The 26218-nt window shown below is 33.2% G+C and overlaps 3 protein-coding genes across 18 annotated transcripts; 1 reads left to right on the forward strand and 2 right to left on the reverse strand.

Annotated features, from left to right (window-relative positions):
* Positions 1–2858: 2858 nt before the first annotated feature.
* LOC105629272 (putative pre-mRNA-splicing factor ATP-dependent RNA helicase DEAH5) lies at positions 2859–15021 on the reverse strand. Of its 12 annotated transcripts, none has more exons than XM_089719112.1 (4): positions 10339–12707; positions 4144–4361; positions 3851–4044; positions 2859–3375 (listed from the first exon to the last, which is right to left on the reverse strand). In XM_089719112.1, the coding sequence occupies exons 1-4, from the start codon at positions 12152–12154 to the stop codon at positions 2991–2993; spliced, it is 2613 nt and encodes an 870-aa protein (XP_089575238.1). In that variant the 5' UTR covers positions 12155–12707; the 3' UTR covers positions 2859–2990. The 12 variants fall into 12 exon arrangements, 1 of the variants encoding a protein (XP_089575238.1); XR_016320068.1 differs by lacking the exons at positions 2859–3375; positions 3851–4044; positions 4144–4361 and adding exons at positions 6342–8748; positions 14143–14250; positions 14994–15021 and having other exon boundaries at positions 9473–12281; XR_016320071.1 differs by lacking the exons at positions 2859–3375; positions 3851–4044; positions 4144–4361 and adding exons at positions 6342–8748; positions 9473–9556 and having other exon boundaries at positions 9658–12682.
* LOC105629274 (putative pre-mRNA-splicing factor ATP-dependent RNA helicase DEAH5) lies at positions 13025–18196 on the reverse strand. 3 transcript variants are annotated; one of them, XR_016320077.1, is made up of 3 exons: positions 17943–18195; positions 15218–17708; positions 13025–15095 (listed from the first exon to the last, which is right to left on the reverse strand). XR_016320077.1 is itself a non-coding variant. In XM_089719123.1 (3 exons), exons 1-3 carry the CDS (start codon positions 17949–17951, stop codon positions 15767–15769), a joined length of 1821 nt encoding a protein of 606 aa, XP_089575249.1. In that variant the 5' UTR covers positions 17952–18196; the 3' UTR covers positions 15621–15766. The 3 variants fall into 3 exon arrangements, 2 of the variants coding, with proteins under 2 accessions (XP_089575245.1, XP_089575249.1); XM_089719123.1 differs by lacking the exon at positions 13025–15095 and having other exon boundaries at positions 15621–15837; positions 15968–17708; positions 17943–18196; XM_089719119.1 differs by having other exon boundaries at positions 13025–17708.
* Positions 18197–20426: 2230 nt separating this feature from the next.
* Positions 20427–25834, forward strand: LOC105629271 (protein CYTOSOLIC ABA RECEPTOR KINASE 5). Of its 3 annotated transcripts, none has more exons than XM_012210829.4 (8): positions 20427–20633; positions 21286–21519; positions 22502–22758; positions 22914–23040; positions 23148–23421; positions 24983–25115; positions 25217–25303; positions 25407–25834. In XM_012210829.4, exons 2-8 carry the CDS (start codon positions 21426–21428, stop codon positions 25542–25544), a joined length of 1110 nt encoding a protein of 369 aa, XP_012066219.1. In that variant the 5' UTR covers positions 20427–20633; positions 21286–21425; the 3' UTR covers positions 25545–25834. The 3 variants fall into 3 exon arrangements, with proteins under 3 accessions (XP_012066219.1, XP_012066218.1, XP_012066217.1); XM_012210828.4 differs by having other exon boundaries at positions 21345–21519; XM_012210827.4 differs by lacking the exon at positions 20427–20633 and adding an exon at positions 20763–20928 and having other exon boundaries at positions 21345–21519.
* The last annotated feature ends 384 nt before the right edge of the window (positions 25835–26218 follow it).

Below are 26218 nucleotides of genomic sequence, written 5' to 3' on the forward strand. Positions count from 1 at the left end.
ATCAGAAATAGACTCATTTAAATAGAAAATGCATGTCCATCCATATTGATTGTTGACTTGGTAACTACAATTGACCTATTTTCTTTTTCTTTTTTTTAAATATAATTCATTAATAATGATATTAAGAATTACAAATACTCATATAGGTCAGACATAGAACTCCATTATTACTGGCTAATAAGGTTCACTAATCTTTAACGAACCAAAGAAATTTATATTTTTTTTAAACAATAAAACTAAAATTAAAAAATTTAATATTAAACTAAATTAAAAATGGCAAAATTTCCAAATAATTTATATAAATTTAAATAATTTAAAACTTTACGACAAATCTATCTATCTTCTTACCATTCTAAAATTATAACCCGATAGCTAGTACTTTAGGAAAATGGGTACTTTAGAAATATTTTAGTAGAAGTATACCTTTTCTTATTCAGAAAAAACGTAAATTCACAAATACAAATGGGAAAATTTATTGAATTAGAGGTCGAAAATCTTTCTCCTAAAAGTTCATTTGACCTTCTATGAAAATAATTGTACTTGGAAGTGCAAAAGTCCATGATCTACGAAAAAAATTGTACTTGAATTATTAAAGTCCATGATAATAAAAAATAATTATTAATAGAACCATTTTGTAAAAAACCAATCTATTATTAATTTTATTATAAATCATTTATCTATTTTATTATTATTTTATGTAAGATTCATAAATCAACAATGGACTTTCACATTATATTAGAAGTCCATATTCAAACGGGCTGAATATTTGGTGCTCAAGTGCAAGCCCATTAGGAATATGTTGGGCCGGTCTATATGATAGTAACCAACCAGTTTGTTGATATTGGGCCCAACTTATGCTTTGTTTGGATCGTCGTAAAATATTTGATATAAAATAGAGGTGAAAATGTCTTGAGATTATCAAAATTTCTTATTTGGTTCGGGTAAAAATATGAATGAGGGTGTACAGTAAATTTATTTTACACCCATTTTAGCCTAATTTTCTTCCATTTTACACCATTATTTTACTTTTACCCTCTTTCCAAACATAGCATCAAGGCAATCCCAATTGCATTTGAGAGGCAATACAATCCATTAAAGGAATGTTACCTTATCAAAAATTGAATTTCGGACCTCTTGATAGCAGGGCATCACCCCTACCCTGATAATGTAGTCATAAAAACAGCAAACAGTAAATGGTTTTGAATTAAAATTATAAATTAAACAAAATAGTGTTGGGACGAGTGATTAAATATTTTCTTTTTCATTAAATATTAATGTGCGGACCAATATACCTTTAAGAGCACCAACAACATTAAATATTAAAGCTGTCATTATTATTAGCTGCTCTATGCATTATTGGCTCCTCAACTAACACCGGCATACTGTAAAGAAAAAAAATAATAAATAACATTGGCACAGAAGGTGGCAACCACAATATAATAAATCATTACAATTTGAAGGCAATCTCAGCATAATTTTTGCAATTACAGACAATTTTATTGCAAACTAGCCCACAATTCTTATCATTTATACAATTATACCCTAACATTGTACATACGGTTAATTACCCTAACATTCTATTGACTAAATCTTGTTACTTTCTGCAATTAAATGACCATGCAACTGCTTTTTAAGTGTTGCAGAAAGTTGTTGAGTTCATTGACTTTTTACTTTCAGCAACTACATGAGAATCATTTGGAAACATTGCATGGAAGCAACAAGGATATTATCACAATCTTCATCATCAAGTGCTTCAAGAACTTCAATTTTAGTTGAAGCAGTAAATCTAAGGGAAAAAACAAAGCGACAAATGAAAAATGGGTCTGTTGGGAATTTGTTTTGGACTGCAATTTCAATTGCAGACCCTAATGATACAAATAAAGAGTTGCATGAACTAGTTAAGACGTTAAGTGAAGCTATTGCAATTTATAAAACTGATTATACACACAGTTTACAACGTGAAAATGGGTTTGAGACTCTCTGTGAGTTTCTTGACCAGCTAGAAGGGTTATTTTCAGTGGAAAATCCAGATTTATTTGTATGAACGAGCTGGACTCGTATGAGTCTTACTAGCCAAATTTTGGCTGGGGAGAGCCTGATTGGGTTGGTGTTATGGGTAAAGCTGGAGATTTATTTAGAAATGTGGTTATATTTATTGATGCAAAAGATGGAAAAGGGATTGAAGCTTGGATTACTTTAGATGATAAAAGAATGGAGCTATTGCAGAAAAATCCTGAGTTCTTGAAATTTGCTTCTCCTGATCCAAGGTTTCTAGCATGTGACGATCGATGAAGATGATTACAATATCAGTGTGAGAGTCATAATTTTAATAAATTATAAAGAATAACACGTGATAGAAATTAATGCATGTTGTTTAGATATTTTGGCTGGTTTCAAAATTTTAAGATATTTGCATACAGTTGCTACATAAATGATTTGATGTGGACTAATGTACTTTGTTGATTAATGTACGTACTTTTGAAACATCCTTAATTGCTTGTTTGAATATATCGAATATGTGTTTTATGAAACTTTCAAAGTGGTTGGTTACTTGCATTCAATGGGTCACTAATTTAAGAATCTGTTGCCACATCCAATAATTATATTCATCAAAGTTGTTTAATTCCATCTTATCAATGAATCATTTGTTTTAAAATTACTTACTTCCTGGAAACTATACTTTCCGGAAAGTACACTTTCAAATAAACAGGCCAACCAAACAAAATCCTGGTAAGATGAAAATAATTTTATTCAAAAGAAAATACGCTTTTAAGAAAATAATTATTTCTTAGAAAATATATATATATATATATATATATATATATATATATATATATATATAACCTGAAAACAATATCTCCCCACAAAAATATTTTATTTTGTCTAATCTTGAAGAAAATTTTTAGGTAAAAATACCTTTACATCTATAATTTATTTTTTAATATTATTATAAACAAGACAAAAGAATTAATAATTAACACATTTTATAATTAGACATTTAGTGAGCACTCAGGAGGGAGACCTTGAGGGAAGCGCTTGGTGTCAGTGCAATAGTTGTAAATCATATAGTTCTTTTGCACCCATTTGATTCTTTCTTGGCCTGTGGTGTCCAAAGATTGCGTTAGCCATGAGTTATTAGAGGAGGAGCAAGAAGAGGAGCCAGAAGCCCAAATGCAGGCCTGTGCATTGAAGTTTCTATAGGAAGCAGTGAATGGAGCTTGGGTCCAATCTGTTTTTACAAGCCCACCCCTTGTGGCCCAATCATCAGCATTCCAGAGACTAGAATATATCCACATTGGTTGGCTTTTTGGAAACTGAATGCCATTTGATTCTAAGTTCTTGAACTCTCTAATAGGAGTCCCATCTACATAGAAACTAAAGACAGAAAAAGATTATTAGGAAAACTAATTAAGCTAAACAACCAGTCAATCTCAACTCATTTTCATCATGAATAAGAAATAGACTCATAAATAGGGATGTAAATAAGCCGAGTCGACTCGCGAGCTGTTCGAGCTCGATATCAAGTCTGTTTATTTAGCGATCTAGTTGAGTTCGAGCTTAATAATTTTTCCTCGAAAGTTCATCGAGTCTTATGAAATTTTTATATTTACATATATATAATATTATTTTAGATTACTCGAGTCTCGAATTTAAAATTTTTCGGGTTGAACTCGAACTTGAAGTGGAGCTCGAATCGAACTTGAGCCTAAAATTTTCAGGCTCGTTGAGTTTTGAGCCGAGCTAAATTCTAGTTTGCTTGGCCGGACTCATTTACATCCCTGCTCATAAATACTTAGAGAGAGAGAGAGAGAGAGAGAGAGAGAGAGAGAGAGAGAGAGAGAGAGAATACATAATGCTTTGAGGATTCCAAAGAATGGAGTAGGTGTGGAAGTCCTTGGTAGGATCAAACCAAAGGTAGAATTGTTGTTCTCTGTTTCCTTTTCCTTGGGCGAACACATTTGTATGGAGAATATAAGGATCTCCACTCAGGTTACCCAGGAATTCAAAGTCTATTTCATCATGGGCTGACCCTATAGAAGATAGCTGCGCAATTAACAAGCAAAAACAATAATCAACAAGAAGCTAACTTTTGTTTATTATGGCTGATTAGATGATTTCAAGTAACCTAAGAGATGAGCTTACATAGTAAGCAGTAACAGTTCCAGCAGAATTTCCAGCCACTAATTTCAGCTGCATGTCAATTTTTCCAAACAAGTATTGGTTCTTTGATCTAAACCCAGAACCAGAAGTTTTGTCAAGAGACAGAGTAAGAAGCTGGCCATTTTCAAGAATCTTTGCACGTCCATCACCCCAAGTTAAGTCAAAATCTTGATTGAAGTTACCAGCAGAAACCGCAGCCACTAGTACAAAGCTCGTAATTGCAAGAAAACCCAAAACGATATTATTATTTGCTCTAGTAATTGAGAGAGAAGAACTTGGACGAGTCATGATTTTGTTGGAGAAAAAATGAACAGTTTGTGAAAGAGAGAGCAAAGGAAGAGTTGTGAATAATGTGCATGGAAATGTTTATGATATATATAGGAAAATGTTTCTTTTTTCTTTTTCCAATAATACATTCGGTGTTCAACCAATTCAAAACCAATCAAAATCGTATTTTTAAAAACACCAAATTGAACTGAAATAATGTTTAGAATTAAATCACATCAACAATTAATTTAATTATCGGTTTTTTTTAAATTTTATAAAATCAAATTGGATTGAAATTGTTTCTTTTCCGTATGAATTAAAATCAAATTAAATTAAATTGAATCAAATGAATCACATTTAATAATAATAATTATTATAATTATTATTATTATTAATAAAAAGAAATAGAAGAAGGGTTGGTGGTTGGGAAAATATGGATTCGTGTGGAAGAGATATTGTGGGTTGACTAGGGCAATTGTTAGGGGACCGGACAGCTATAATAAAGATGACGTGCGTCTATGTCTTTTCTACATTTCTTTAGAATCATAAACTTTTAGTTACGCATAAATGATGTTTTAGCTTTTATCATTATCATAAATCTTAATCCATAACACAGCTGTCCATTATTCGTTTTCCGATTAATTAGAATCTAATCTAATCTAATCTAACTCACAGTCAGTTCAGACTTCTTCATATGATTTATTATAATATCAATCTATTTAAGTATTTTTTTATAATCACGATGATTGAAAGCGTATGAGATTTCGATTACGGTCCAGTTTAAGTACTGCAGGATTTATATAGGATGTTTGTTTCTCCCGGCGTGACAATTCTCGTACAGGTACAGCCAACCTTAGTCATTAACATCAGTCAAATGTAGCTTTCGTGTAGCTGGTGCTTATCAATTATCATCCAACCAATACTACAACAAGAACAAGAAGAGGAAGAGGAAGAAGGATGAAGAATTCTATTTTGAAAAATTATGCTCTTGAAATATTCAAAGAAAAATCTAATAATTTATTCTGTTTCTAGAAATATTTATTTGTCATCCTCAATTTCAATCTGTAAAATCTTTTTCAAGACTTACATATGACAAGACTTTTGTTGTTTGGATTAATTAAAAAAAGAAAGAAAAAAAAAAAAGAATCATCCCTTCTTCACACATTCATTTTTTTTCACGACCCAGTTATATATATATATTGAAACACTTGTTTAAATTTTAGTGGCACCTTTGCAAGTAGATTAGCACATCAATTGACTACCAACAGCTTTAAATATTGTCATTAAATTGTTAATTATGATAATCCTAATCTAAGTTGATTAAAGCTCTGTTTGTTTATAGAAAATAACTTATATTGGAAAATTAAAATTATTTTCCAACCGACTGATTTCATTATTTGGTTGCAATTTGAAAATTAGTTAAAAATATTAAAATTTTGAATTCATAAGACCATAAAGTAAAAATACTAATAATATAAATTTCGTATTTTACTAATTTTATTGTTAAATATGAAAATAACGCAAAAAAAGGATAAATTATGAAAACCGCCGGTGACCAACTGTGGTGGCCGATGGTAGTAGACAGTGAGCAGTGATAGTAGCTACCAATGATGAGTAAATTAAACAACATAAGGATTTATAAAGTTACAATAAGCAAAGTCCGGAAAATGTTTTACGCTCTTGAAGATAGGAAGTCATTTTCCTTAAAAGTGACTTAATTTTACTTAATCGGAAAAATATTTTCCGTTGATTTATTTTCCTAAACACTTTCAAACAAGTTATTTTATAGAAACAAACCAACCCTAAGGCTTTGGATAGACATCACCGTATCATATTCATTGAATACTCTTAAATTAATTTAGCTTTGGTGAAAAAAAATCAATCAATTAGGTTTTGAAATAATCTTTAAGAGATGACAGATCAAGTATTTGTCAATTCAAAATGTCAATGCCTCCATTTTTAAGCTGCTTTGACAGTGATAAGTAGTAGTTCAGTTGCCAATTGGGAATGCTCTTCATGTTTGATAATAATTAATACCAACCAACGACAATATCAATAGTTCTTTTCTATGATCTTGAGTCTGAACTTCAAAGTTCATAGCATTTAGATCAATAAGAAAAAGATATGGAGATGGAGATTTGCCTGAGGTCTGGCCGGAATTATTACGATTTGATTGAATTGGCTGGAATTATTTGCCTGAGCTTCTAGCAACCAGGAAACCTGTCATAAAACTGCATTCTGCAAACAATCCCACAAGGTCAAAATGAATGCAAAGTTATTTTCTTTGCAGAATTATATGTCCTATAGCTGTCACTTGAGGCCAAGTTAATTTCCATTTTTCTTTAATGTTGTTTGTCAGAAATCCGCTTTGAGCTTCTAGCCAGAGCAAGGGCTTTCAAAAGCCACATCCCACTTCTTGTCAATTAATTTTGGCATGGAGTTTTCAGAAGAATGTTTCCAGAAAACCATTTCTGCACAACTTTTTCTCTAAATCCTTCAACCTATCGTCTCGCATTCTTAAATTGAACTTGCCAAGCCAGCCTGCTAAGGATATCATCCATTTTAATTTTTATATCCAGCCCTCTACTTTCAGTCTTCCGAAGAAGAATCCACTATACTGTTGAATGCCTATATGGTTCATTCTCAAATAAACCACTATACTTTTCTCTATTCTGTTGAATGCCTATAAACATTACCACATGAGAAGCCAGAGTTTGCATAAAACCTGTGCATTTAAAACCATATGCAGGACTTAAACCTGCACCTTGCCTCCAAAAGCGTAAACTCATCCCCTTTTGAGGTAATAGGCTTAAGCAGGAAGAATTAGTCAACATAATCATGGTAATCATAGCTATAATTATCACATTGACACATCAGAACAACAATCATAGATTGACTTTCTTCAAGTCCGAATAACTTGCACCACATAAACTACAAAGCTTTTAAGATTGAAGATAATTTTGCATGTGTCATGTATCAACACGTGTATGTAACCATGAATGGAGAAGTAAAACACCTTTGCAAGCATAAAAAGAATTCTGAATGCCAAGAAAGTAAAAGCAGTTCTTCTGTTTCAGAATTGCTTGCATCATACAGAAACCATCTGATTTCCACCACACACAGGTATTGTCCACAAATATACATTACATCAATTTGTAGATGTACGTATTTTTTTCTCACATCCCAAGATAATTTTCATAGTACTCACCAAAAACAGATTACTTTCATTTTCTGTTCATTGCTTAATAGTAACTTGTCTTAGATTCAACAAGTAATGCACTTCCTATGAAACAATCTCTATCAAATTGGACGGATACATATCATGCAGTGTGCTGGTAATATGAAATGTCTATTCATTGGGCTATGCATGAATATCAACTGATCATATATATAACTACTAACATCATCTATGCATGAACACAAAAGAAGGAAAAATAAAAAATTGAATCAACTACCATCTTTTAATTTCATAGCAAACCACCAAATTACCAATTATATGATAAACAAATCTAAAGGCTATTCAGCCTGAACCTGATAAAAAATTTAACTAAAATTCAAAACCGCATTACTTACTACGCTGAGCTCCACTTCATATTCTAGGTCTCATTTCTGTCAAATGCAAGATCAAGCTCACAGCCAAGCAAGCAATGGTTTGATCTAGCCAACCCTAAAATGCCATGCAATGGCTTCTCAGCATCTACAGGTCCTAATTATCAATCAGGCAACTAAATCTACTGAAAGTAATTGACCAACTACCAAGAGGCATTGATGATCAATCACTACCTGGAAAAAAAAAAATCAAAGACTACCCACTTTTAGCACAGAGTCATAGAAGAACATAATTGATCTGAAAAAATTCTAATGGACAATTATGTTCATGGGTTAGCGTAGGCATAAATAACATGTTTACACTACAGGAGAATTTATTTGGGTACCCGAATATCAGAAAGGCTCTCTGACTGTATACAACCTTTTTGTATCTAATTCTTCTATTTTTCCTCATGATTGATGACAATAGACAGACCATCATGAACATCCCTTCCCCACACAAGGGCATCATGTAGGATAAAGGAGAGGCAAAGACCTCAGATAGAAAACTTCTTCCCTCCTTCCCATGTTCCCAATAAAAAGGTGGAAACTGACTATAAAATAAAGAAGCAAAAAGAAAAAATGAAAATAAAAGAAAAAATACTTGAGATTGATACTATCTCATGAAGGTATACTCACGTTGGAAATATTTTCTTGGAGCCAAAGCCGCATTTCATTTCAGCAGTTTGAGAGTAGGAGAAAGAGTGAGGGAAGACGGGTGGATATGTCATTCTACTGCCAAGAATAATAAACGAACCTTAATCAATGTTGCCCTGGATTATAAGAATTGTTTCCTTAAATACATGTTTATCACTCAAACAAACAAAACAAAGTGGCATGTGAGCATAACCCCAAATTTCGTGGATCGAGTAATTGAATGCAAAAGGATATTATATGAAAAGAAAACCTAGAATTGTTTGAATGAAATTCCCATCCACATGATCATGATCCCATTTCTAGATACTCCCATTAGTATACATTTGATAGATGGCAGACTTGAAAATTTATATTTCTTTCTATCATATACCATCAGATCTCATAAAAATAGAACACTGCTAATTTTAGTCTGCACATCAAAGAAAGGAATGAATTCATAGAAAAAAGGATGTGCTATAGCAGGGCTTGGAGAAACTAAAGCATGAAATTAAGATACTGAATCTGTGGTGCTGCATGTTTATCGCTTCACTTAATAGAGAAGACAACCTTACAATATAATTAATTATAAATGTTTGTGGTTAATTGTGTTGCAGAAATAGAAACAGCAGTTGAACAAAAACAAATTTTAATGAGAAAATCTATGCAAAAATACAAGATTCCATAATGGAATCATCTTCATAATATAAGTATTGCTTCTTAGAAAATGCTAATAGAGAGTGTATTAAAAGGAAATGATCATATGCAAGCATTAAAGTAATTGAAGATAAAGTATCAGCAGAGATCATATTTGAAATATCACCTTATAATTCAAGCCTTAATATAGGAGCACCACATGGAGGAAACAGACCTTTGTGATCAATCTCAAACTGTTGCAAGGTTATGCCTAGTCAAGTTCAAAGGAATTTATCAGAACATATAGAAATAAGAACTACAAACAACCACAAATACAATTAAAATTTTACACCATATCAAAAGCCAGTTTACTCTCAAAATGCTGAAGCCTGCATTAATATCGTCGTTTACTGAGGCGCCATGAATTAGGTTCCTGATATCTATCATAAAGAGGTTCGATGCGTTCTCGACGTTTGCGCTTACTCATATTCTTTGGATCTGCAGCCTTGAAGAATCTTGATGCTAGTTCTACAAGCCATTTAGGGTCTATTACAGTTACCTCACGCATGTACTCCTTGGTAGTCATTACTACTTCATGGTAGATGAGCCAGTCTGGTTGTCTGCGGTAAAGGGCACTGCTTGGATGGATATAGAATGTCTGATTGTTAATCAAGGTCCGATAACCCCCTTGCGGATCTCTTTTAGCTGTGTGGAAAAAGAATCCTGCAGCAATTGCTTTTGTTATCCTCATAACGTTCCCTCCGGCACTCACAATATCCACATTGTACCTATCCATAATGGAAAGAAGTTGTTTTCTAACATCCTTTGCCCTCCTCAAAGACCGAGCCTGAACAAAATTCTCATGACACCAAGCATCTGAGAAACCTTTTGCTTTCCAGGCCTCATATACAGCAAGTAAAGTCAGATGGTCCCCTTGTGGATGGAAAAAGTTACTCCTCTTCTCATCTGCTCGAGCTTGTTTTTCCCTAGGCCTGTAAAAGATGTTACCAGTTTGGATCATGGCAATAATAGTCAAAATCTCATCACTGCAACCAAGATATTCACTAGCTAATAACATTTTAGACAATGGTGGGTCAAGAGGAAATATTGCCATTAGCCTACCTGTTTTAGTTAGAATCCCTTCCTCATCCAATGCCCCTAGACCATATAGTTGATCCATGGCAGAAACAAAGGTTTGGAATGAAGGTGAATCCATAAAATCAAAACAGGATACATCTCTGACTCCCATAGCCATCATGGACAGCACAATCTCTGCAAGGTTAATCCTTTGGATTTCAGGAGTTGCAGTAGGAGACATCTCATTCCTAAATGCATTCTCAGTATAGAGACGGTAACACTTTCCAGGGCCAATACGCCCAGCACGCCCAGCTCGTTGCTTGGCAGATGCTTGTGAAATAGGGGTTATAAGCAAAGATTCAACCCCTAACTTAGGATTATAAACATTTTGTTTCATAAATCCAGGATCAATGACATAGAAAATTCCATCTATAGTCAATGATGCTTCAGCAATATTAGTTGCTACAACCACTTTCCTCTTCCCTGCAGGAGTTGGTTCAAATATCCTAGATTGCATGTCACCTGGAAGAGCACTATAAATAGGCAAGATAATCAAGTCAGGAATATTATTACCAAGTTCTTTCCTTCTATTATCAAGAGTTTCACATGCAAAATCAATTTCTTCCTGACCTGTTAAGAAAAGCAAAATATCTCCTTCAGGTTCTGTCAAGTGGATCTGCAAGACTGTTATAAGAGCTGCATCAAGATAATCACTTTCAGGCTCTTTAGTAAATAGTATCTCCACAGGAAAAGATCTGCCAGGAATAGTAAAAATATTACAATTAAAGAAGTACTCAGAAAACTTCTCAGCATCAAGTGTAGCAGAAGTGACAATCAACCTAAGATCAGATCTCCTTTTCAAAAGCTTCTTAAGCAACCCAAAAAGAACATCAGTGTAAATAGTCCTCTCATGAGCCTCGTCAAGCATTATAACAGAATACTGAGACAGATCACTATCAATCAAAATTTCCCTAAGAAGAAATCCCTCAGTCATATACTTAATCACAGTATTAGGCCCAGTACAATCATCAAACCTAACAGCATACCCTACCTCCTCTCTTAACCTGCAACCAAATTCTTCAGCTACCCTTTTAGCAACAGAAATTGCAGCTACTCTTCTAGGCTGTGTACAACCAATTTTCCCGTGTGCAATATAACCAGCCTCAGCAAGATACTGGGTTATCTGTGTAGTTTTCCCCGAACCAGTCTCACCAATCACTACAAGCACCTGATTATCATTCACAGCTTTAACTAATTCTTTCTTCAACTTATAAATTGGCAAGCTTTTTCTCTGTTCTTCAATTGACGAGTTTGATTTCTTGCCAAAGCAACAAGCTTTACCAAAAACTTCTTTTTTCCATTCTGGGATTGTATAGCCAGACAAACCAAGAAAATCCTTAACTTCATGTGCTAAACACCTAGCTCCAATTTCAGGAACTGGGTCTTCCCACGAACGGTTAAGATCTTTAGGCATTGAAACAAGAATTCTTTTTTGTTCTTCACGGATCTGTCTGCGTTCTTTAACCAGCGCAGATTGAAGTAAAGCTGCACGAGTCAATGAACCTTCCGGGTTTATAAAGATTTTGACGGGTGACATGTCAACGCCTGTACTTCTACTGGTTTTCCCTCGCAAAAAGAACGGTTCGTCGTCATTTAACTCTACATCAAAATCTTCCTCGACTTCAACATCATTTTCTTCTTGATTATCAAATAACGGAATTGGATAATCTCTTTTATTACAAACACCAGAAGCAATTAACTGGGTTAATTCGAACCTATCCTCTGCCCTCATTCTTGTCTTGCCTATCCTTCTTCCTTGTAATGAAAAGGAATGAAAAAGGCTCAATCTGCCTGAAAGCAACAATCTTTTAATCACCTAAACAGAAAGAACTCCCGATGAATAGAGAAAAGCTGAGCAGCTGTAGGCAATTAAAAGAATACAATGGATGTTAATGATTCACACAAACACAGATAATTTATTGAGAGAGAAGAAAACAAAAACTCTCACAAAAGCGCGTAAAAACTTTTCTTGCACTCCAAACCTCCTACGTTACAAATATAAAACGTTGGGTCAAGGTCGTTAATGGCGCCTGTTCTCAACAAGGGAGAGAGTAAAACTGTTTCGATCTTTATTTGAATAAGCTAAGTTTGCTTGCATCTTTAACACGTGCAAGAGAAGGAAATAAAAAATGATAGAAACGTGCAATTTTCACAAATTTTGAGTCAAATTTTAGTCGTCTTCATTTTATTTTTTTGCTTTTCATTTTGTAACTATTCACTGGTATAAGTAAAGCCCGATGCAAAGTCCAAAATGAATTTACGCCTTTCAATTATCAATTTTCAATTTTTTTAAATAGTTAATTTTACAATTTATTTAATTAATTTATACGCAATAAGCTTTCTCAAAAAAAAAAAAAAAAAAAAAAAAGGTATTGTGTAAGTATAAAATTATCTAATTTTCTTCTCTATTGTGTTGCAACCATGTAATGCTAATGATGAAATTAAAAAAATACAAGTGAAATTATAATTTCAATTAGTCAAAATACAAGATTTGAAGTTTTTTAATTAATAGATAAAGAAAAAGAATTGAAATTACTCACTTTTGACATGGAAATGTTGTTATTGTAATTGTTAATGTTAACTTGTTAAGAACAAAGAAAAGTTTTCGATAATTATAAGTTGAACAGATTTTTTCTTTTTTAGGAAAATGAGAAACATTCATTAAGGAAGATCATTAAACATCAACAATAGAAGCAGTTGCTTCAATGTTGCTATCCAGAAAACCATTCCTTTGACATATTGTCTCGCATCCTTAAATTGAACTTGCCAACAAGCCAGCCCGCTAAGGATATCATCCATCCCATGTTTTTTCTCTATTATGTTGAATGCCTATAAAAATTACAACTGAGAAGCCACAGTCTGCATAAAAAACACAATAATATCTGCCATTCAAAACCATATACAGGATTTAAACCTGCACCTTGCCTCCGAAAGCGTAAACTCATCCCCGGTTGAGGTAATAGCTTAAGTAGGAAAAATTAGTCAACTTAATCATGGTAATCATAGCCACAATTATCACAGTGACACATCAGAACAACAATCATATATCGACTTGCTTCAAAACCGAATAACTTACACCACATAAACTACAAAGCTTTCAAGATTGAAGATAACTTTGCACTTGTTTCATGTATCAATACATGCATGTAACCATGCATGGAGAAGTAACATACCTTTGCGAGCACAGAAAGGATTCTGAGTGCCAAGAAAGTAAAAGCAGGTCTTCTGTTTCAGAATTGTGTCAAACAGAAACCATCTGATTTCCACCACACACAGCTCTTGTCCACAAAGATATATTATATCAATTTGTAGATATACATATTTTTTCTCATATCCCAAGACAATTTTCATAATGTTCACCAAAAATAGATTACTTCCATTTTCTATTCATTGCTTAATAGTAATTTGTCTTAGATTCAGCAAATAATGCACTTCCTATGAAACAATATCTATCAATTTGGACAGATACATATCATGTAGTGTGCTGGTAATATGAAATGTCTATCCATTGAGCTATTTATGAAGATCAACTAACCATATATATAACTATGACACAAGGGCATCAAGTAGGATAAAGGAGAGGCAGAGACCTCAGATAGAAAACCTCTTCCCTCCTTCCCATGTTCCCAATAAAAAAAGTGGAAACTAATAGTAAAATAAAGAAGAAAAAAGAATTAAAAAAGTGAAAATAAAAGAATAAATATTTGAGATTGATACTACCTCATGAAGGTACACTCAAGTTGAAAATATTTTCTTGGAGTCAAAGCTGCATTTCATTGCAGCAGTTGAGAGTAGGAGTGAGAGTGGAAGACGGGTGCATATGTCATTCTACTGCCAAGAATATCAAATGAAATATAACCTTAATCAATGTTGTCCTGGATTATAAGGATTGGTTCCTTGAATACATGTTTATCGCTCAAACAAACAGAACAAAGTGGCATGTGAGCAAACCTCAAATTACGTGGATTGAATAATTGAATGCTGCACAAGGATATTACATAAAAAGAAACCTAGATTTGTTTGAATGAAATTCCCATCCACATGATGATGATCCCATTTCTAGATAATCCCATTAATGCATTTGGTAGATGGCAGTCTTATTTCAAAATTTATATTTATTTCTATCACAAATCATCACATCTCATAGAAATAGAACAGTGCTAATTGTAGTCTGCTTATTGAAGAAAGAAAGAATTCATAGAAAAAAGGATGCGCTACAGCAGTGATTGGTGAAACTAAAGCATGAAATTAAGATACTTGATCTATGGTGCTGCATGTTTATCGCTTCGCTTAATAGAAAAAACAATCTTACAATATAATTAACTATAAAATGTTTGTGGTTTATTTTGTTGCAGAAACAGAAACAGTAATTGAACAAAAATAAATTTTACTGAGAAACTATATGCAAAAACACAAGATTTCACAATGAAATCATCTTCATAATATAAGTATTGCTTCTTAGAAAATGCTAATGGAGAGTTTGTTTTAAAGATTAAAAAGGAAATGATCATAAGCAAGCATTAAAGTAATTGAAGACAAAGTATCAGCAGAGATCATATTTGAAATATCACCTTACAATTCAAGCCTTAATATAGGAGCACCACATCAGGTTAACTGACAAGTTTTATATCTCTCTATCATGGAGGAAACAGACTCTTGTGATCAAACTTAACCTGTTGCAAGGTGGTTATGATTAGTCACGTTCAAATGAATTTATCAGAACATATAGAAATAAGAACTACAAACAACCACAAACACAATTAAAATTTTTACACCATATCAAAAACCAGATTACCCTCAAAATGCTGAAGCCTGCATTAATATCCTCATTTACTGAGGCGCCATGGATTAGGTTCCTGATATCTATCATAAAGAAGTTCAATGCGTTCTTAACATTTGCGCTTACTCATATTCTTTGGATCTGCAGCCTTGAAGAATCTTGATGCTAGTTCTACAAGCCATTTAGGGTCTATGACAGTTACCTCACGCATGTACTCCTTGGTAGTCATTACTACTTCATGGTAGATGAGCCAGTTTGGTTGTCTGCTGTAAAGTGCACTGCTTGGATGGATATAGAATGTCTGATTGTTAATCAGGGTCCGATAACCCCCTTGCGGATCTTTTTTAGCTGTGTGAAAAAAGAATCCTGCAGCAATTGCTTTCGTTATCTTCATAACGTTCGCTCCAGCACTCACAATATCCAAATTATACCTATCCATAATGGTAAGAAGTTGTTTTCTAACATCCTTTGCCCTCCTCAAAGACTGAGCCTGAACAAAATTCTCATGACACCAAGAATCTGAGAAACCTTTTGCTTTCCAGGCCTCATATACAGCAAGTAAAGTCAGATGGTCTCCTTGTGGATGGAAAAAGTTACTCCTCTTCTTATCTGATTGAGCTTGTTTTTCCCTAGGCCTGTAAAAGATATTACCAGTTTGGATCATGGCAATAATAGTCAAAATCTCATCACTGCAACCAAGATATTCACTAGCTACTAACAATTTAGACAATGGTGGGCCAAGAGGAAATACTGCCATTAGCCTACCTGTTTTAGTTAGAAGCCCTTCCTCATCCAATGCCCCTAGACCATACAGTTGATCCATGGCAGAAACAAGAGCTTGGAATGAAGGAGAATCCATAAAATCAAAAGAGAATACATCTCTAACTCCCATAGCCATCATGGACAGCACAATCTCTGCAAGGTTAATCCTTTGGATTTCAGGAGTTGCAGTAGGAGACATCTCATTCCTAAATGCATTCTCAGTATAGAGACGGTAACACTTTCCAGGGCCAATACGCCCAGCATGCCCAGCTCGTTGCTTGGCAGATGCCTGTGAAATAGGGGTTATAAGCAAAGATTCAACCCCTAACTCAGGATTATAAACATTTTGTTTCATAAATCCAGGATCAATGACATAGAAAATTCCATCTATAGTCAATGACGCTTCAGCAATATTAGTTGCTACAGCCACTTTCCTCTTCCCTGGAGCAGTTGGTTCAAATATCCTAGATTGCATTTCACCTGGAAGAGCACTATAAATAGGCAGGATAATCAAGTCAGGAACATTATTACCAAGTTCTTTCCTTCTATTGTCAAGAGACTCACATGCAAAATCTATTTCTTCGTGACCTGTTAAGAAGAGCAAAATATCTCCTTCAGGTTCTGTCAAGTGGATCTGCAAGACTGTTTTAAGAGCTGCATCAAGATAATCACTTTCAGGCTGTTTAGTATATAGTGTCTCCACAGGAAAAGATCTGCCAGGAATAGTAAAAATATTACAATTAGAGAAATACCCAGAGAACTTCTCAGCATCAGGTGCAGCAGAAGTGACAATCAACCTAAGATCTGATCTCCTTTTCAAAAGCTTCTTAAGCAACCCAAAAAGAACATCAGTATAAATAGTTCTCTCATGAGCCTCGTCAAGCATTATAACAGAATACTGAGACAGATCATTATCAATCAAAATTTCCCTAAGAAGAAACCCATCGGTCATATACTTAATCACAGTATTAGGCCCAGTACAATCATCAAACCTAATAGCATACCCAACCTCCTCTCTTAACCTACAACCAAATTCTTCAGCTACCCTTTTAGCGACAGAAATTGCAGCCACTCTTCTAGGCTGCGTACAGCCAATTTTCCCTTGTGCAGTATAACCGGCCTCAGCAAGATACTGGGTTATCTGTGTAGTCTTCCCCAAACCAGTCTCACCAATCACTACAAGCACCTGATTATCAAACACAGCTTTAACTAATTCTTTCTTCGACTTATAAATTGGCAAGCTTTTTCTCTGCTCTTCAATTGACGAGTTTGATTTCTTGCCAAAGCTACAAGCTTTACCAAAAACTTCTTTTTTCCATTCTGGGATTGTATGACCAGACGAACCAAGAAAATCCTCAACTTCATGTGCTAAACACCTAGCTCCAATTTCAGGAACTGGGTCTTCCCACGAACGGTTAAAATCCTTAGGCATTGAATCAAGAATTCTTTTTTGTTCTTCACGGATTTCTCTACGTTGTTTAACCAGTGCAGATTGAAGTAAAGCTGCACGAGTCAATGAACCTTCTGGGTTTTTAAAGAGTTTGACAGGGGGCATATCAATGCCTGTACTTCTACTGGTTTTTCCTCGCAGAAAGAAAGGTTCGTCGTCATTTAATTCTACATCAAAATCTTCCTCGACTTCAACATCACTACCTTCTTGATTACAAACACCAGAAGCAATTGACTGGGTTAATTCGAATGTAGCTTCTGCCCTCATTCGTGTTCCCTTGTCCATCCTTCTTCCCTGTAATGAAAATGAATGAACAAGGCTCAATCTGCCTGAAAGCAACAATCTTTTAATCACCTAAATTGAAAGAACTCTCGATGAATTACAGATTAAAGCTAAGCTGCAGGTGTAGGCAATTAAAAGAATATAATTGATTTCAATGATTCACACAAACACAGATAACTTATTGAGAGAGAAAAAAACAAAAACTATCTCACAATAGCGCGTAAAAACTTTTCTTGCACTCCAAACCTGGTACATGTTGGATCAAGGTCGTTAATGGCGGCTGTTCTCAACAAAGAAGAGAGTAAAACTGCTTCAATCTTGATTAAGCTAAGCTTGCTTGCATTTTCATCACGTGTGTCAGAAAAGGAAATAAAAGATGATAGAAACGTGCAATTTTCGCAAATTTTTAGTCAAATTTTGTGGGTATTTGCAAGAGTGTACATTAAATGGTTCAAATCATAAAATTAAACTAAATCATGCTAAATTTTTTCAGTTTTGTATAATTTTTTTTCAAATGATTTGGTTCGGTTTCAAATTATATTACTAAAATATTTACTACAAACGTAATTTATTTATTTATTTTCAGATAATTTGTTTCAACCAATAAAAAATCTAGCTATTAAATTTCAATTTATTTTGTTAAAACAATGAAATTTAGTATTTCAATAATGAAAGAAACCACCAAAATTGAAAGGTAGCAAAAAGTATAAATGGAAGGTTCTTAGAACGTGAAGCCATAAAAATACACAAATTGAGATGGGTTGGAAGTTTCCACTTTCCAACTTGTTTCTCATAATTTACATAAAACACACTTTGGGATCACAACAAAGAACTGTATGCTAATTCACTTGTCTAGACAATATTATTATAACCTGCCCCGCTTTAGAGGTCTCACCTACTCATTAATGGCACTTTGCTTTAATTAAGACCATCGAAACATGGAAGAATTCTCAATTTATGTGTAAACTATCACTAAGGTCCCACTATTACATAAATATAGCAATTAAGTACCTGTATTTTTCAAAAATTCAATTCTCAAACAAAATAGATTCTCTATTTAAACCCGGGTCGATAAGATCTACACACTAATAGTTGCTCAAATCATGATAAATAAAATATGATTTTTTCATAAAAAGTATTAACCTTTAAAATAAATGATGAAAAATATATTAAATGTTGGATTCTTTAAGCAAGGTTTAGGGTTCGAACCCTAGCATTGTGAAGGGAGAAAACTCAATTAGAAGGATTGTCTGCATAATGGGCCTATGCATAACCTGAATCCAGATTAGTTGGTTGTGCGGATACCGAGTGATTTAACAACTCTTTTAACAATTATTGCCAATAATAAATAAAATTCCTGTTATATGATTGTAAATTGATAAAAATAACTCCATTTTTCTCAAAAACTTTAAAATTATTCTCATCTTACAGTCTTATTGATAATAAAAAACAATTATTTTAACAATTATTATCATATTATTAAAAAAAAGATGGACATAAGCAAATCATATGATCACTTTAATAGTTACTTTAATGCTCACTCTGTATCAAAATATAAGTCGTTTTATATATTCCAAAAAATAATAAATGATTTTTTTTAATATTGTTATTGTTTACACTAAATATAATAAATACTTCATAAGCAACCAATGGTTTTGAGATAAATGATGATTTGGTCAATTTTACCCTTGAGTTTGTTATAATCTAAGAGAATTAATTTCTTCCTTAATTTTTATGCAAGAACCTTAAATGATTTATATTTTGAGGCACAGGGAGTATATTTTTTAGAAATATAAAAGCTAAATAATTAATTCATAGAGACTTAATAGTAATTTACCTTAATTTATAATAAATGAGTATTATTAATTGAATACTACTAAGATAAGTTTATTTTCCTTTTTTATTTATACTCAAACATGAACCATTTTCCTTTTTTTTTTTTTTTTTTGAGTACAGTTGACTTTTAATTTTTTAATATAACTTTATTTAATATTCACTCTCTCAAAATTGTATTCATAATTTTCCTTTTGGATCCCTCAAGATAACAGTCTGATTTGAATTTTTAAAAATGTTAAAAAAAAAGTCGTAAAGATAATTAATTCTACAATAATCTCATTCCTATTTTTTTTTTTTTGTAGCATTTTTCATTTTTCCACAACATTTTTTATATAATAATCAGTCTTAATAGGATAACATTAGTGTGTATATATATATATATATATATATATATATATATATATATATGTGGAAAAATAATAAAAAAATATATAAATGAAGTAATTTAAAGAACTATTTTTAAACTGTGAAAAAAAAAAAGGAAACTATAATTTTGAGAAATAAAAAATATGACTATCGTAATAATTTTTGTATCAAGGAGATAGAGACATGCTCATATGAGAAGTGTATACAGACCTTGTTAATAAATCTGAGTTCAAATTTTCAGCGTACATGAAAATTAGATTAAATTATTTTAGCTTGATGACCAACATCTTCTTAAAAAATACAATACAATTATTTATAAAGAAAAAAAATTAAAATGAAGATTATACCTTTCAAAAAAAAAAAATGAAGATTATGATTATTTCAGAATTTAGCTTTTTTTTTTTTTTACTTCAATTTTAAAATATAAGAAAAATAAAAATTCGAAATTGAAATGATTCTATTCTATCAAAAGCTAAAAAAAAAAGTAAAAAGCAAAAACTGTTATAAGTAATTGCCATATTTTATTTTCTGGTTTACGCGTTGTTGCCTATCTGTCCTGTCTCTCTCTCTCTCTCTCTCTCCCTTCTCTTTCTCTTTTCTCCAAAGCAAACCCTTAAATCCCATCTGTCTCTTTCCCTCTCTCTCTCTCTCTCTCTTCTCTCTCTAACCCATTTCCTCAATTAAAACCATCAGTTTTAAGAGACAATACCAGAGAGTTAGAGAGAGAAAGCTCAGGTATTTTGGCTAATCCTGTAATTTCGGTTTCGATCTCGGGGCTATTATTGATTTTTGCAATTTTTCTTATCGATTTTTAAATTAGTTTGTTTGTTTTTTTTACCTTTCGTTTTATTCCTTTCTTTTTCACTGTCTTCTCTTTCAATTCTCCTCATTTTCAATCTTTTTTTATCTCCAGTTTTGTCTGGAATTTAGGGTTTCGCTTTTGTGTTTATCTTTTTGGATTTAATTTGTGATCTTTAATTTCAATTTTGGTCATTTGATGGCCAACGATTATCATCAGCATAAATTTGGGGTGAGGATTGATGGGTCTTTCTTTTTCTGGATTGTCTTTTTTTTTTTTTTTCTTTTCATTGGATAATTTTATTATTGTTTATGTATTTGATATGGATGGAAATGATGCATTACTGTATCCGCTAATTTTGTTGTAGCATTTTTGCATTTTTTGGTTTCATAATCGCTATATTTTATCTGTTATAGGATTTTAACTAATTGGTTATTTATATTTGTTCTTGCATGCCCGTTTCGTTTCAATTTTTAGCTGTTATTTGTTACTTTTTCATGTTCTAAATTTTGAATTATGATGTTTGATTTGATGAGAATCCTATAAATGGTTATTTGCTAATTGCTGAATTGTATTTTTGATTTCAAGATTCAATTATTCGGCTATTATGCTGAATATAGCTTGAATATTTTGCTGGTATAATTTAGGCACATGCACCTTCTCCGGATTACTATAAATTGGCGAAGACAAGTGCTGTAGACGATTTAGTTTTGAGGAGGAGAGACAAGATGCGCAGGTGGCTTTGTTGTACCTGTCAAGTAGAGGAGTCGTACCCATCACGTGAGAATGAGCACCTAAGAAGCCCAAAGCACTATCCAGATGGTACATTCATCTTAATCTTATCTTGTACTATGCAAGTTGTCTGTAATTGTTCTTTTGAAGGTCAAATTGTGCATTAGCTCTATCCAAGATTGGTTAGTCTTCATCATTAAGATGTAACATGTATAGTTCACTTTGCTGCGGATTTCATAAAATAAATTGTTTGGAAGTATGATTGTTGACATAACATTCTGGTATTGTCAAATTCAGTAAGATGGGGGAGAAAGCTATATTTAGTCACAAAAACCTTATATGAAATTTGGGAATAAGTTTTATTGAGTGTTTCTTGATTCAGTAAATGTTTATGAGGCTTAAGGATTCAAAAACACTTGTTTGATCCCAAAATTGACATTTCACTTTTTAGAGAGACAATTTAGATCATATCTCTCCTGGGTCTAGCTAATTGTTACCTACGTAATATTGCATATTGCTCCTGTCCCCTTTGCGTTGACTAATCAATGTTGTTGCTTTAAGTTGCAATTCTAAAATTTTAGACTTCTCAGTTCTGTCTTTGCCACATTACTCTTCTCCATTGCCAATTGCTAAATCATTTTAGGCACTCTTCCAATGCAGTCATTTGTGATATATCTTGCACTTGGGCATTAAGTTGTGAACTTAACTTTATGGGTCAAAATATATAAGCATACAACGAACAAAGTGAATGCAAGTTTGCAAATATAAGTGCAACAAAATCAGATATTATATTACTTATTACTTGTAGTTGCATATGATGCCAAGGAATTTGCCTATGGAGTTTGTGGGTTGCGTTATAAGAAAGAAAAAAGAAGTGGGAGCACGTAATTGGTAATATTCTTGGTAGTCTTCAAATAAATAAGTTAAAATGAAGCTCATCTTCATGCTGCATTTGATGAATAATTTGTTTCCAACTTTATTTTATTGTTTCTTTTTGGTGGATCATGCATAGTTGTTCTTCTGACAATTGACCCATTTTTACACTTTTTTTTCCCGCTCTTTCAAATATTAGGAAATCCTACGAAAGGCCCGAAGGTAGCAGCTCCAGTGAAATCCGAAGTGCAGAAGGAAGCACCTCCAATTGAAGTGCCTGCATTGTCTTTGGATGAACTGAAAGAGAAGACCGAGAATTTTGGTTCAAAAGCATTGATTGGTGAAGGATCCTATGGAAGAGTCTATTATGCTAATTTAGAGAATGGAAAAGCTGTGGCGGTTAAAAAACTTGATGTTGCATCTGAGCAAGAGTCGAATGTTGAGTTTCTGACTCAGGTGTGTCTGCAATTTGTAGGGAAAAAGCACATGCCTGTCTGTTGATTTATTATTATGGTGCTGTTCAATTTTTTTATGTAACAATCTCTTTTGTCTTTTAAGATGCCTGATTATGCATTTTTTAAAAATTTTTAATCCTGAGTTTTTTATTTTAGGTTTCCATGGTATCAAGGTTGAAGCATGAAAATGTTGTAGAGTTGCTTGGTTACTGCGTTGAAGGAAATCTTCGAGTGCTTGCATATGAGTTTGCAACAATGGGATCTCTTCATGACATATTGCATGGTTTGAGCTCATCTTTTATACTTGTTATTGACATTGTCTATCACCTAACAGCAATTTTTCATTTGCAAAATGTGATTAATTAACCTTCTTTTTCTTTGCAATGACAGGCAGAAAAGGAGTTCAAGGAGCACAACCAGGTCCCACACTTGACTGGATGCAACGCGTTAGAATTGCAGTTGATGCAGCAAGGGGTTTGGAATACTTGCATGAGAAAGTGCAACCTGCCATTATACACAGAGATATCAGATCAAGTAATGTGCTTCTGTTTGAAGACTTCAAAGCCAAGGTTGCAGATTTTAACCTTTCAAATCAGGCTCCTGACATGGCAGCTCGTCTTCATTCTACTCGAGTTCTGGGAACCTTTGGTTATCATGCTCCAGAGTAATGCTTCCATCACAACTTTTTCTGTTTATTTGTTTGTTATCATGCTTAGAGGTGTTTTCCATGCGCATATATGCTAATACCGTGTACTATGTTTTCCATGTGCATATATGCTAATACCGAGTACTATATGCTGCATAATATTGGGACAAAGTATTGCTATGGAAATTTATTTAACAAATTCCCTTTGACATGAAGTTATTATGTTGTTGTCAAACTGCTCAGCCATCAGTTTTATTGTGATAAGTAGCATCTGCAAATTAATATTTTTAATGAAAAAAGAACTATAAAGTCATGTTTGGACATGTGAGCAAGGTTTTGGGATTGGTAACCGCCCAGAATCCTAGAAAGGAGGATGTGATCTTATGTATATATTCTTGAATGCATAACTTTAACATTAAAAAGATTTTTTAGGATAGCAATAGTAGTGAAGCAATCATGAAAACAGTAATATTTGGATTTCTTGAAATATTATGGGGCACTTTGTAACTTAAAAACAAGTGTTGAACAGGAAGGGACATGTGTCATGTCCTTGAGTGTGAAGCGCCCCTAATTTTCTGTCGGATTATTCCAGAAGGAATTATTTGTGGCTTGGCTTTCCTCTTTCTCTTTTAGTTTGCGACTGTAGTATTGTTATTATGATTTGAAATTAATTGGGCAGTTAGATGTATTTTCACAGAATAAAGCATCAATGTTAAATAAATGAAGAGATGATAAAAAAAAGACTGGAAATGATTTCACTTTTATGGCAGTTTATGTGTTTGGACTTTCCCTGTGGTCTCTGCCCTTTTGGATTTATTGTTTCATATTAAATATTAGTGCAAAATAAGATTCAAAGTTACGAACTTGGTTTTACTCTATACAGCCTATCTTTTGGTGGTTATATACTTAATTCGTAAATTTTTATGATGTGCCTGAAACCCTGTTGTTTTAGTTTTAATTCTTTGGTTGTCTATGGCCTTTATTTTGGTGGTCATATGTATCTGAATCATCTGTTTGTTTTATTTATTCATTTATTAATTTGGTCTATCTGGATCTAGTTGAAGAATATACTTTGAACTTCTAACAAGTATCTTGTATTTACCTTCTTGGAAATGTTAATAAGGATATATCTTTGGTGAATATTCAATTAAGATGTGTTTGGGATGCAGTTTGCTTGTAACATTCTGCAAAATATTCCAATCTCCTTGCTGCTCTGTCATATAAGTTTTCCTTTTATGCCTACAGCCTACTTATTGGAACTTGTGTTTCTTCCAACTATGTACCTTAACATTTGGCCATTACCTTATTCTGTCTTTATTTCATATTACGTCTTGAATGTATTCCTTTTATGGTAAATGGCTGCAACATGATCTCTTGAGTGTTCTTTACTGGAGGTTTAAGGAAATGTCTTTTAATACCTACTTTTCGTTAGAAGTTATATTCTTCCACGTGTGCAAATGCTTATATGTTGAAATTATCACTTCGCAACATCTTCTTTTCTTTGTGATTTAATATCATATTATTTTCTTCTTTGGACAACATTTATGCTAGATTAATGACTTGTCTAATTGCTCCACAGGTATGCAATGACTGGACAGCTGACCCAGAAGAGTGATGTTTATAGTTTTGGAGTGGTTCTTCTGGAACTTCTTACCGGGAGGAAACCTGTTGATCACACTATGCCACGTGGACAGCAGAGTCTTGTAACTTGGGTGAGTTCCTTTCTGCCTTGTTTCTTCAATAGTAAAATCTATCTATTATTTTTCATACATTAGACATAAGTTTAAAACAAAACTTGGTTTTTCTCGGCTAGGCTACTCCAAGACTGAGTGAGGACAAAGTTAAACAATGTGTAGATCCAAAGTTGAAGGGAGAGTATCCTCCTAAAGGAGTGGCCAAGGTATCATCTCTGCCTTATAAGCATATGCATTAATTTCATTTTGTTCTCATCTCGCTTTTATTTAATCGGCTACTAATATTGTAATCACTTTGCCTTTTGGCAGTTGGCAGCTGTTGCTGCATTATGCGTGCAATATGAGGCTGAGTTCCGACCAAATATGAGCATTGTTGTTAAGGCACTTCAACCACTTTTGAAGCCTCCGGCTCCGGCCCCAGTTGCTGCTGCTCCTCTAGAGACCTAAAACGAAGAAAGAAAGAAAGTTTTATAACTTGTGCAGTTTGTTTATTTTGCTTGCAGAATTGTTGGATTAACTCTACATATATTTTTTGATTGTTAGTATATGGGATTGGATGTGGAGGTTGGAATTGGGCTGCTGCTTTTAACATCACTGATTGCTTGCTGGTATTGCATCAGGCTACTGCTGATTCTTTTTTTCTTTTCTTTTCTTTTTTTTTTTTTTTCCGAGTCATAAAAATTGACTGTTGGGATTGGGTTGTGTGGTGGATGTATTAATATTATCTGCTTTTTCAATGGATCCCTTCATGCTTATTGGCAATGCTTTTACTCATTATATATCTATATATACAAACTCTATCAAATTATTAACCCTTGATCTTACTCCGGCAACCCTTGATCTGCTTTATTTATTTATTTATTTTTTGCTTTTTATTTTGTCACACTTTTGTTTTTGATATTTTAAATTGTTCTGTAGTTAAAGGTTTAGAGTCACTTGAAGTTATCCAGGGACATATTTGGCCTGGAGAATGCTGAAATTCCTGTTCATGAGCACATTGAAATAATAGACTAAAATGTACGTAAAAATTGAAAGGGTTTGGAAAAAAATTTGATGAATCAAATGAAAAAAGAAAATATTAATTACAAATATTTTAGGGGTTCTTTTTAGTTTAACTATTA

Source organism: Jatropha curcas, chromosome 1 (assembly GCF_041381405.1).
Source record: "Jatropha curcas cultivar XTBG-Jc1 chromosome 1, XTBG_Jcur_1.0, whole genome shotgun sequence".
Taxonomy (NCBI): domain Eukaryota; kingdom Viridiplantae; phylum Streptophyta; class Magnoliopsida; order Malpighiales; family Euphorbiaceae; genus Jatropha; species Jatropha curcas.

Coding starts and splice junctions, on each gene's coding strand:
- LOC105629272 (XM_089719112.1), bottom strand. CDS start 12,154: ATGAGGGCAGAGGATAGGTTCGAATTAACCCAGTTAATTGCTTCTGGT. Junction 4,362..10,338: donor ATTAGCTAGTGAATATCTTG/GTTGCAGTGATG, acceptor GCTTTGTACTAG/TGGCTGCGGTTTCTGCTGGT. Junction 3,376..3,850: donor TGGAATCCTCAAAGCATTAT/GTATTCTCTCTC, acceptor TTCTGTCTTTAG/TTTCTATGTAGATGGGACTC.
- LOC105629271 (XM_012210827.4), top strand. CDS start 20,896: ATGGCCAACGATTATCATCAGCATAAATTTGGG. Junction 20,929..21,344: donor ATCATCAGCATAAATTTGGG/GTGAGGATTGAT, acceptor GGTATAATTTAG/GCACATGCACCTTCTCCGGA. Junction 23,041..23,147: donor TCTTCATGACATATTGCATG/GTTTGAGCTCAT, acceptor TTGCAATGACAG/GCAGAAAAGGAGTTCAAGGA.